This window comes from Salmo trutta, unplaced genomic scaffold (genome assembly GCF_901001165.1).
Source record: "Salmo trutta unplaced genomic scaffold, fSalTru1.1, whole genome shotgun sequence".
Classification (NCBI taxonomy): Eukaryota; Metazoa; Chordata; class Actinopteri; order Salmoniformes; family Salmonidae; genus Salmo; species Salmo trutta.
In genome coordinates this window covers 15,001-27,600 of record NW_021823086.1, presented here as the reverse complement: position 1 = coordinate 27,600, position 12,600 = coordinate 15,001, and the positions used below count along the sequence as shown (strand labels likewise).

The following is a 12,600-nucleotide window of genomic DNA, read 5'->3' as shown; positions in this document are numbered from 1 at the left end:
TAACAAGTACTTTTGGGTGTCAGAAAAAATTGATGGAGTAAAAAGTACTTTATTTTCTTTAGGAATGTAGTGAGGTAAAAGTTGCCAAAAATAGAAATAGTAAAGTAAAGTACAAATACCCCATTAAAACTACTTAAGTAGTACTTTAAAGTATTTTCACTTAAGGTACTTTTACACCGCTGCTGGTGTCAGCCATGAGGTGGTAGTCACCTCAGATATAGTCTAGGTAAAATACCCTGAGAGAAAACACATTGCATTCTTCTATGATTGAATTCCAACCAAAGTCAATTCAGAACCACAAGGATCAAAGCCAGTGGCTCTTTACAGATAAACAGGAAATCAGATTGCAAAGCGACCAGAGTACAGGGACAGTATTAGAGAACATTATATTTTCTGTGGAACAACCGAGATTCAATAGTGTGCTGGAATTTCATCCTAGTTCATTGCCACAACGTCAAACAAGACAAATCGAAAACTAGATTGGACTCGATTCAAGAGCCAATCAAGAAAGAAATAAAAGCCCATGGACCAATCCCACTGTGTCAATATGAAGGAATCATGTCTTGAGTCCCAAATTTCACCTTATTCCCTTTACAGTGGACTACTTAAGACCAAGTATTTGTAAGTCGCTCTGGATAAGAGCGTCTGCTAAATGACGTAAATGTAAATGTAAATGTAAGTTTTTCACTATGTAGGAAATAGGGTGCCATTGGGGACACACAAACTCCATGTTATTAAAGCCAGTCTCACCTCTGCAGATGGGGACAGGGAAGTCCCAGACGGCCATGTTGCCTGTGTTGAGGACACAGGTAAGGAGTGAGTGACCGTCCAACACGTAGCCCGTCACACACCTGTAGCGGATCGTGTTCCCGAGGTTGAACTGTGTTCCGTTTAGGATGCCTTTAGGTGGAACACCAGGGTTCCCACAGGCGCTGCTCCTTAACTCTGGAACACAGACACAGACAGAATGTTACCACAGAACACTGCTTCTTAACTCTGGAACACAGACACAGACAGAATGTTACCACAGAACACTGCTCCTTAACTCTGGAACACAGACACAGACAGAATGATACCACAGAACACTGCTTCTTAACTCTGGAACACAGACACAGACAGAATGATACCACAGAACACTGCTCCTTAACTCTGGAACACAGACAGAATGTTACCACAGAACACAGCTCCTTAACTCTAGAACACAGACACAGACAGAATGTTACCACAGAACACTGCTCCTTAACTCTGGAACACAGACAGAATGATACCACAGAACACTGCTCCTTAACTCTGGAACACAGACAGAATGATACCACAGAACACTGCTCCTTAACTCTGGAACACAGACAGAATGATACCACAGAACACAGCTCCTTAACTCTAGAACACAAGACAGAGAGAATGTCACTAAATCCACTTCAATCAGTGTAGGTGAAGGGGAGGAGACAGGTTAAAGAAGCATTTGTGGTGAACGAGCAAGACAAAAGATGTAATAGTCTTTGAACGGGGTATGTTAGTAGATGCCATGCGCACCGGTTTGTGTCAAGAACTGAAACGCTGCTGGGGTTTTTCACGCTCAATATTTTCCTGTGTGTATGAAGAATGGTCCACCACCCAAAGGACATCCAGCCAACTTGACACAGCTGTATTTGTATTTATTATGGGTCCCCATTAGTTCCTGTCAAGGCAGCAGCTACTCTTCCTGGGGTTTATTATGGATCCCCGTTAGTTCCTGCCAAGGCAGCAGCTACTCTTCCTGGGGTTTATTATGGATCCCCATTAGTTCCTGCCAAGGCAGCAGCTACTCTTCCTGGGGTTTATTATGGATCCCCATTAGTTCCTGCCAAGGCAGCAGCTACTCTTCCTGGGGTTTATTATGGATCCCCATTAGTTCCTGTCAAGGCAGCAGCTACTCTTCCTGGGTTTATTATGGATCCCCATTAGTTCCTGCCAAGACATCAGCTACTCTTCCTGGGGTTTATTATGGATCCCCATTACTTCCTGCCAAGGCAGCAGCTACTCTACCTGGGGTTTATTATGGATCCCCATTAGTTCCTGCCAAGGCAGCAGCTTCTCTTCCTGGGGTTTATTATGGATCCCCATTAGTTCCTGCCAAGGCAGCAGCTACTCTTCCTGGGGTTTATTATGGATCCCCATTAGTTCCTGACAAGGCAGCAGCTACTCTTCCTGGGGTTTATTATGGGTCCCCATTAGTTCCTGCCAAGACATCAGCTACTCTTCCTGGGGTTTATTATGGATCCCCATTAGTTCCTGCCAAGACATCAGCTACTCTACCTGGGGTTTATTATGGATCCCCATTAGTTCCTGCCAAGACATCAGCTACTCTACCTGGGGTTTATTATGGATCCCCATTAGTTCCTGCCAAGGCAGCAGCTACTCTTCCTGGGGTTTATTATGGATCCCCATTACTTCCTGCCAAGGCAGCAGCTACTCTACCTGGGGTTTATTATGGGTCCCCATTAGTTCCTGCCAAGACATCAGCTACTCTTCCTGGGGTTTATTATGGATCCCCATTAGTTCCTGCCAAGACATCAGCTACTCTACCTGGGGTTTATTATGGATCCCCATTAGTTCCTGCCAAGACATCAGCTACTCTACCTGGGGTTTATTATGGATCCCCATTAGTTCCTGCCAAGGCAGCAGCTACTCTTCCTGGGGTTTATTATGGATCCCCATTAGTTCCTGCCAAGGCAGCAGCTTCTCTTCCTGGGGTTTATTATGGATCCCCATTAGTTCCTGCCAAGACATCAGCTACTCTTCCTGGGGTTTATTATGGATCCCCATTAGTTCCTGCCAAGGCAGCAGCTACTCTACCTGCGGTTTATTATGGATCACCATTAGTTCCTGCCAAGGCAGCAGCTACTCTACCTGGGGTTTATTATGGATCCCCATTAGTTCCTGCCAAGGCAGCAGCTACTCTTCCTGGGGTTTATTATGGGTCCCCATTAGTTCCTGCCAAGGCAGCAGCTACTCTTCCTGGGGTTTATTATGGATCCCCATTAGTTCCTGCCAAGGCAGCAGCTACTCTTCCTGGGGTTTATTATGGATCCCCATTAGTTCCTGCCAAGACATCAGCTACTCTTCCTGGGGTTTATTATGGATCCCCATTAGTTCCTGCCAAGACATCAGCTACTCTACCTGGGGTTTATTATGGATCCCCATTAGTTCCTGCCAAGGCAGCAGCTACTCTACCTGGGGTTTATTATGGATCCCCATTAGTTCCTGCCAAGGCAGCAGCTACTCTTCCTGGGGTTTATTATGGATCCCCATTAGTTCCTGCCAAGGCAGCAGCTACTCTTCCTGGGGTTTATTATGGATCCCCATTAGTTCCTGCCAAGGCAGCAGCTACTCTTCCTGGGGTTTATTATGGATCCCCATTACTTCCTGCCAAGGCAGCAGCTACTCTACCTGGGATCCAGCAAAATGAAGGCAGTTATGAATGTATTGTTGTATAATTGTATAACAGATTTCACAACACATTAGGTGTGTGCCCTCAGGCCTCCACTCCACTACCACATATCTACAACACAAAATCCATGTGTACATATGTGTATAGTGTGATTGTTATCGTGTGTGTGTATGTGTGTCTTGGCCTATGTTTCTGTCTCTTCTCAGTCCCCGCTGTTCCATAAGGTGTATTTTTATCTGTTTTTTTAAATCTGATTTTACTGCTTGCCTCAGGTATCTGATGTGGAATAGAGTTCCATGTAGTCATGGCTCTATGTAGTACTGTGCACCTCCCATAGTCTGTTCTGGACTTGGGGACTGTGAAGAGACCTCTGGTGGCATGTCTTGTGGGGTATGGATAGGTGTCTGAGCTGTGTGCCAGTAGTTTAGATAGACCTCTGGTGGCATGTCTTGTGGGGTATGAATGGGGTGTCCGACCTGTGTGGTAGCCGTTTAAACAGACCTCTGGTGGCATGTCTTGTGGGGTATGCATGGGTGTCTGAGCTGTGTGCTAGTAGTTTAAACAGACCTCTGGTGGCATGTCTTGTGGGGTATGGATGGGTGTCCGAGCTGTGTGCCAGTAGTTTAGACAGACAGCTCGGTGCTTTCAACATGTCAATACCTCTCATAAATACAAGTAGTGATGAAAGTCAATCTTTCATCCACTTTGAGACAGGAGAGATTGATGTGCAGACCGAGGCTCTGCATCTGTCCTCGTGCTCATAGACCTTAGTGCTGCTTTTGATATCATCGATCACTACATTCTTTTGGAGAGATTTGGAAACACTAATTGGTCTACACGGACAAGTTCTGGCCTGGTTTATATCTTATCTGTCAGAAAGATATCAGTTTGTCTCTGTGGATGGTTTGTCTTCTGACAAATCAACTGTAAACTCCGGTGTTCCTGTAAACTCCGTTTTAGGACCACTATTGTTTTCACTATATATTCTACCTCTTGGTGATGTCATTCGGAAACATAATGTTAACTTTCACTGCTATGCGGACGACACACAGCTGTACATTTCTCTGGAACATGGTGAAGCCCCAAAATTGCCCTCCTGGAAGCCTGTGTTTCAGATATAAGGAAAACTCAAAACAGTTCTAGGTCCCAAGAAACAAAGAGATCTTCCGCTGGGATCTGACAATTAATCTTGATGGTTGTACGGTCGTCTCAAATAAAACTGTGAAGGACCTCGGCGTTACTCTGGACCCTGATCTCTCTTTTGACGAACATATCAAGAATATTTCAAGGACAGCTTTTTTCCATCTTTGTAACATTGGAAAAATCTGAAACTTTTTGTTCAAAAATGATGCAGAAAAGCTTATCCATGCTTTTGTCCCTTCTAGACTACTGCAATGCTCTACTTTCCGGCTACCTAGATAAGGCACTAAATAAACTTCAGTTAGTGCTAAATACGGCTGCTAGAGTCTTGACTAGAACCAACATTTTTGATCATATTACTCCAGTGCTAGCCTCCCTACACTGGCTTCCTGTTAAGGCAAGGGCTGATTTCAAGGTTTTACTGCTAACCTACAAAGCATTACATGGGCTTGCTCCTACCTATCTTTCCGATTTGGTCCTGCCGTATATACCTACACGTAGGCTACGGTCACAAGACGCAGGCCTCCTTACTGCCCCTAGAAGTTCTAAGCAAACAGCTGGAGGCAGGGCTTTCTCCTATAGAGCTCCATTTTTATGGAACGGTCTGCCTACCCATGTGAGAGACGCAGACTCGGTCTCAACCTTTAAGTCTTTATTGAAGACTCATCTCTTCAGTAGTTCTATGATTGAGTGTAGTCTGGCCCAGGAGTGCGAAGGTGAATGGAAAGGCACTGGAGCAACGAACCGCCCTTGCTGTCTCTGCCTGGCCGGTTCCCCTCTCTCCACTGGGATTCTCTGCCTCTAACCCTATTACGGGGCTGAGTTACTGGTTTCTAGTGCCGTCCCTAGGAGGGGTGCGTCACTTGACTGGGTTGAGTCACTGATGTGATCTTCCTGTCCGGGTTGGTGCCCCCTCGGGTTTGTGCCATGGCATCTTTGTGGGCTATACTCGGCCTTGTCTCAGGATGGTAAGTTGGTGGTTGAAGATATCCCTCTAGTGGTGTGGGGGCTGTGCTTTGGCAAAGTGGGTGGGGTTATATCTTGCCTGTTTGGCCCTGTCCGGGGGTATCATCGGATGGGGCCACAGTGTCTCCTGACCCCTCCTGTCTCAGCCTCCAGTATATATGCTGCAATAGTTTATGTGTCGGGGGGCTAGGGTCAGTCTGTTATATCTGGAGTATTTCTCCTGTCTTATTCGGTGTCCTGTGTGAATTTAAGCTCCCTCTAATTCTCTCTCCCTCCCTTCCCCGCCCAGAGGACCTGAGCCCTGGGACCATGCCTCAGGACTACCTGGCCTGATGACTCCTTGCTGTCCCCAGTCCACCTGGTCGTGCTGCTGCTCCAGTTTCAACTGTTCTGCCTGTGGCTACAGAACTCTGACCTATTCACCGAACGTGCTACCTTGTCCCGGACCTGCTGTTTTTGACTCGCTCTCTCTACCGCACCTGCTGTCTCTAACTCTGAATGATCGGCTATGAAAAGCCAACTGACATTTACTCCTGAGATGCTGACCTGTTGCACCCTCGACAGCCACTGTGCTTATTATTATCTGACCCTGCTGGTTATCTATGAACGTTTGAACATCTTGGCCATGTGCTGTTATAATCTCCACCCGACCCAGCTAGAAGAGGACTGGCCACCCCTCATAGCCTGGTTCCTCTCTAGGTTTCTTCCAAGGTTCCTGCCTTTCTAGGGAGTTTTTCCTAGCCACCCCTCATAGCCTGGTTCCTCTCTAGGTTTCTTCCTAAGGTTTTGGCCTTTCTAGGGAGTTTTTCCTAGCCACTGTGCTTCTACACCTGCATTGCTTGCTGTTTGGGGGTTTTAGGCTGGGTTTCTGTACAGCACTTTGTGACATCGGCTGATTTAAAAAAAAAAAAGGGCTTTATTAAATACATTTGATTGATTGATTGATATTATTCATGTTTGCTCTCTCAATATTAGGAATGTGTTGTTAATGTTTTGTACGCTCAGTGTATAACGGTGATGCGATGTTAAACTGTTAAAGCCATATACCTATCAGTAAAGGTAACTGCCGGTTTAATAACGACACTCAGATCCAATGGTTGGACTAATCTTCTGACACACCTGCCCAATATGGACACGTCTATGTTCGTTCAATTAAACCCACTGACAAAAGTTGGCTTTGTGTTGTTATAATGTTGTTGTTTTTTTAAATGAATGTCTATGTACTGCTACTGAAGACAGAGGAGAATATGTTGAACGTCAATGCACTGTGAATTACTATAATAATGACATCAGGTAGCCTGTGAACTGGTCAGGGCTTCATAGCCGCAGGCAGAACAGTTGAAACCTCACGCCATTTGCACTCACTGTATATAGACTTTTTTTTTCTTCTATTGTGTTATTGACTGTACGTTTTGTTTATTCCATGTGTGACTCTGTGTTGTTGTTTGTTGTTTGTTGTGTCGCACTGCTTTGCTTTATTATTGGCCAGGTCGCAGTTGTAAATGAGAACTTGCTCTCAACTAGCCCACCTGGTTAAATAAAGGTGAAATATATATATATATATTTTTTAATTGTGTTGTTGTATTGTTTTGAAATGATTGTCTGTGTACTGCTACTGAGAACAGAGTAGAATATGTTGAATACCAATCACTGTGAATTACTTTAATAATCCCATACATCAGTTAAAACAACAACAGACGTACATAACTGCTCTGCGATGAAAATTAAAAGGATTTATTCTGTCAAGCAGTTTGATAGAAAACATATTGCAGTCGGGTGTATATACTATTATTGTTGTGTTTGTTTACCATCTGGCTTTCAGCTAATTATTCTGGAACCAGACTAGCGGGGGCCGCATCCCAAATGGCCCTCTATCCCCCAATATAGGGCACTACTTTTGACCAGGGTCAATAGGGATCTGGTTAATAGCAGTGCACACTACATAGGGAATAGAGTGTCATATGGGACACGAACCTAGACCCACATTTCCTCTTAAGAGTGAAACTGCTGTCTGTGAAGAACACATTGAAAACCTAATCATAAAGTTTACCGGCAGAAACAGAAACGGTCATACTTTCCACACTGCTCGTTCACCGTAACCAGTCACAGTTCTCACACTTCTCATTTGGATACAGGGAATGTATTTACCAGACTCTCCAGCCTTCTGGAAGCTTCTGTGTGTTTATCTCGGAAAAGGGGGGGGGGGTTGGGTAAAAAGGAGGAGACACATTTCTGTATCGTATCAATAAATCTCCCCCCAAAAAAAACAGAACCGAATCTTGTGTGCACTAGTTATCTGGACTGTCTGCCACGAGAGATTACATATGTGTATTGTCTATGATTACGTCTCAGAGTTTTAATTGGATTGGATTTCTGCCACGTTCACGTCCACGAGTAATGATCTGATAACAGATGATAACCAGCAGAGGGATTAATGGTGGAGCTATAATCATCAGATGATAACCAACAGAGGGATTAATGGTGGAGCTATAATCATCAGATGATAACGGACAGAGGGATTAATGGTGGAGCTATAATCATCAGATGATAACGGACAGAGGGATTAATGGTGGAGCTATAATCATCAGATGATAACCAACAGAGGGATTAATGGTAGAGCTATAATCATCAGATGATAACCAACAGAGGGATTAATGGTGGAGCTATAATCATCAGATGATAACCAGCAGATAATCATCAGATGAATTTGTTTGGAAAAATGAACTGGATGGTTCAATACAGTATAACTGTTAATGTGCACCTCAAAACCATTTCACAGCATATCACAATGTTTACAAATCCATTTGAAAATAGCTCTTTACATATTAGAAGAGAAAGCAACATTTCATATTCAGTTCACTACAGAACAGCGTATTCTATTACAGAATATTCACTACAGAATAGAATATTCTATTACAGAATATTCACTACAGAACAGAGTATTCACTACAGAATATTCACTACAGAATAGAGTATTCTATTGCAGAATATTCACTACAGAATAGAGTATTCTATTACAGAATATTCACTACAGAATAGAGTATTCTATTACAGAATATTCACCACAGAATAGAGTATTCACTACAGAATATTCACTACAGAATATTACAGAATATTCACTACAGAATAGAGTATTCTATTACAGAATATTGACTCCAGAATAGAGTATTCTATTACAGAATATTCACTACAGAATAGAGTATTCTATTACAGAATATTCACCACAGAATAGAGTATTCTATTACAGAATATTCACTCCAGAATAGAGTATTCTATTACAGAATATTCACTACAGAATAGAGTATTCTATTACAGAATATTCACCACAGAATAGAGTATTCTATTACAGAATATTCACTACAGAATAGAGTATTCTATTACAGAATATTCACCACAGAATAGAGTATTCTATTACAGAATATTCACCACAGAATAGAGTATTCTATTACAGAATATTCACTACAGAATAGAGTATTCTATTACAGAATATTCACCACAGAATAGAGTATTCTATTACAGAATATTCACTACAGAATAGAGTATTCTATTACAGAATATTCACCACAGAATAGAGTATTCTATTACAGAATATTCACTACAGAATAGAGTATTCTATTACAGAATATTCCCTACAGAATAGAGTATTCTATTACAGAATATTCACTACAGAATAGAGTATTCTATTACAGAATATTCCCTACAGAATAGAGTATTCTATTACAGAATATTCACTACAGAATAGAGTATTCTTTTACAGAATATTCACTACAGAATAGAGTATTCTATTACAGAATATTCACTACAGAATAGAGTATTCTATTACAGAATATTCACTACAGAATAGAGTATTCTATTACAGAATATTCACTACAGAACAGAGTATTCTATTACAGAATATTCCCTACAGAATAGAGTATTCTATTACAGAATATTCCCTACAGAATAGAGTATTCTATTGCAGAATATTCACTACAGAATAGAGTATTCTATTACAGAATATTCCCTACAGAATAGAGTATTCTATTACAGAATATTCACTACAGAATAGAGTAGTCTATTACAGAATATTCATACAGAACAGAGTATTCCATTACAGAATATTCAGATCAGAATAGAGTATTCTAATTCAGAATATTCACCACAGAATAGAGTATTATATTACAGAATATTCACCACAGAATAGAGTATTCTATTACAGAATATTCACTACAGAATAGAGTATTCTATTACAGAATATTCACTACAGAATAGAGTATTCTATTACAGAATATTCACCACAGAATAGAGTATTCTATTACAGAATATTCACTACAGAATAGAGTATTCTATTACAGAATATTCACTACAGAATAGAGTATTCTATTACAGAATATTCACTACAGAATAGAGTATTCTATTACAGAATATTCACTACAGAATAGAGTATTCTATTACAGAATATTCACTACAGAATAGAGTATTCTATTACAGAATATTCACTACAGAATAGAGTATTCTATTACAGAATATTCACTACAGAATAGAGTATTCTATTACAGAATATTCACTACAGAATAGAGAATCTCTTCAATAACAAGCACATGCTCAATGCCAAGTGGCCAACAACGAGCAACAAATAGGCAGGTGAGAAAATACATTTCTAAACCCCTGTGTGCTGCACAATATGTTAGCATCAGAATCTGAATGAAATGTTGCATCAAGCGTATGTCACCCCACCCCACACACCAGCTTCTCAAACCTCTTTTCAAAGTTAGCTACAGTATATAGCTACAATAGAGGAAGGAATTGGTCGTAAGGAATAGTTCTGTAATCCTGACCCGGCTATTCCCATTAAACCGAAGAGGAACCATGATTTACTGGTTGGTCAGGGTTCTGGTTTAAAGCAATGGAGGCATTTTGCTAAAATTATAACAGTTCTGACTCTATTACCTTTGGTGTATTGAAATACATTATATGGTGACAGAGTCTAAGAATTAACGGATAGACAATATGTTAAAGAAAAATTTGATGCATTTCTTTCTGATAAATTCCTATATTTGCCAACAGAAGCAATTCCAAACATGGCCTGTTAGAAGGCGGCAAGGCAGACTAAAGCTAAGCTGAAAAAGCTTACCTCAAATGTTAAACTGAAAATATGGAAAGTAATCTTTCAGTCGCAATGTTCGTCAAGCTTGAAACGAACTCATATTAACACACATTATAACTCTAGGTGTGTGGCTAAGTTTCATGACAAACAGGAAGTATAACCCATTCAGAAAATCAGGTCGATTCCATGCTCAGTCCAGCAGCAGGGGACCTCATAATGCTTCTGGTCAAACACTGCAGAGTAAAACTAAATGGATGTTCTCCTTTCATTTAGCTACAAAAGAAGATAAATATTTACCTGCAGTTTGGAATTGAAGAGTTTAATTTTTTTTTAAACGCTATTTATCCACTTTCAGAAATGTTGGTAAATTGGCGTTAATTATGAAAGAGATTGGTGTGTTTTTTCACTAGCGAATCGTGGCATTGGGGTTGTTCAATGACAGACGTGTATTTGTTTAAAATCTGATCACTTGATGGTTTCATTTCAGAGAGAAAAATAATCATGTTTTTTTTTGCGAAACGTTATATATCCACCTCACTCTCAGAGAAATCAGTAGTACTGCTAGGTTTTACACAGTAATACTATATATCCGCCTCACTCTCAGAGAAATCAGTAGTACTGCTAGGTTTTACACAGTAATACTATATATCCCCTTCACTCTCAGAGAAATCAGTAGTACTGCTAGGTTTTACACAGTAATACTATATATCCCCTTCACTCTCAGAGAAATCAGTAGTACTGCTAGGTTTTACACAGTAATACTATATATCTGCCCTCACTCTCAGAGAAATCAGTAGTACTGCTAGGTTTTACACAGTAATACTATATATCCGCCTCACTCTCAGAGAAATCAGTAGTACTGCTAGGTTTTACACAGTAATACTATATATCCACCTCACTCTCAGAGAAATCAGTAGTACTGCTAGGTTTTACACAGTAATACTATATATCCACCTCACTCTCAGAGAAATCAGTAGTACTGCTAGGTTTTACACAGTAATACTATATATCTGCCCTCACTCTCAGAGAAATCAGTAGTACTGCTAGGTTTTACACAGTAATACTATATATCCGCCTCACTCTCAGAGAAATCAGTAGTACTGCTAGGTTTTACACAGTAATACTATATATCCACCTCACTCTCAGAGAAATCAGTAGTACTGCTAGGTTTTACACAGTAATACTATATATCTGCCTCACTCTCAGAGAAATCAGTAGTACTGCTAGGTTTTACACAGTAATACTATATATCCACCTCACTCTCAGAGAAATCAGTAGTACTGCTAGGTTTTACACAGTAATACTATATATCTCCCCTCACTCTCAGAGAAATCAGTAGTACTGCTAGGTTTTACACAGTAATACTATATATCCGTCTCACTCTCAGAGAAATCAGTAGTACTGCTAGGTTTTACACAGTAATACTATATATCCCCCCTCACTCTCAGAGAAATCAGTAGTACTGCTAGGTTTTACACAGTAATACTATATATCTGCCTCACTCTCAGAGAAATCAGTAGTACTGCTAGGTTTTATACAGTAATAATATATATCTGCCTCACTCAGAGAAATCAGTAGTACTGATAGGTTTTACACAGTAATACTATATATCTGCCCTCACTCTCAGAGAAATCAGTAGTACTGCTAGGTTTTACACAGTAATACTATATATCTCCCCTCACTCTCAGAGAAATCAGTAGTACTGCTAGGTTTTATACAGTAATAATATATATCTGCCTCACTCTCAGAGAAATCAGTAGTACTGCTAGGTTTTACACAGTAATACTATATATCCGCCCTCACTCTCAGAGAAATCAGTAGTACTGCTAGGTTTTACACAGTAATACTATATATCTGCCTCACTCTCAGAGAAATCAGTAGTACTGCTAGGTTTTACACAGTAATACTATATATCTGCCTCACTCTCAGAGAATTCAGTAGTACTGCTAGGTTTTACACAGTAATACTATATATCTGC

The 12,600-nt window shown here is 40.7% G+C and overlaps 1 protein-coding gene across 1 annotated transcript in view; it reads right to left on the bottom strand.

Annotated features, from left to right (window-relative positions):
- Positions 1-750: 750 nt before the first annotated feature.
- LOC115188805 (CUB and sushi domain-containing protein 3-like) overlaps positions 751-12,600 on the bottom strand; it is a gene marked incomplete at its 3' end in the record, with an annotated part of 16,619 nt that continues 4,769 nt past the window's right edge. Inside the window, exon 2 of the mRNA XM_029747654.1 lies at positions 751-945. Within this exon, the coding sequence (XP_029603514.1) occupies positions 751-945 (195 nt within the window). The remainder of the gene's footprint in view (positions 946-12,600) is intronic.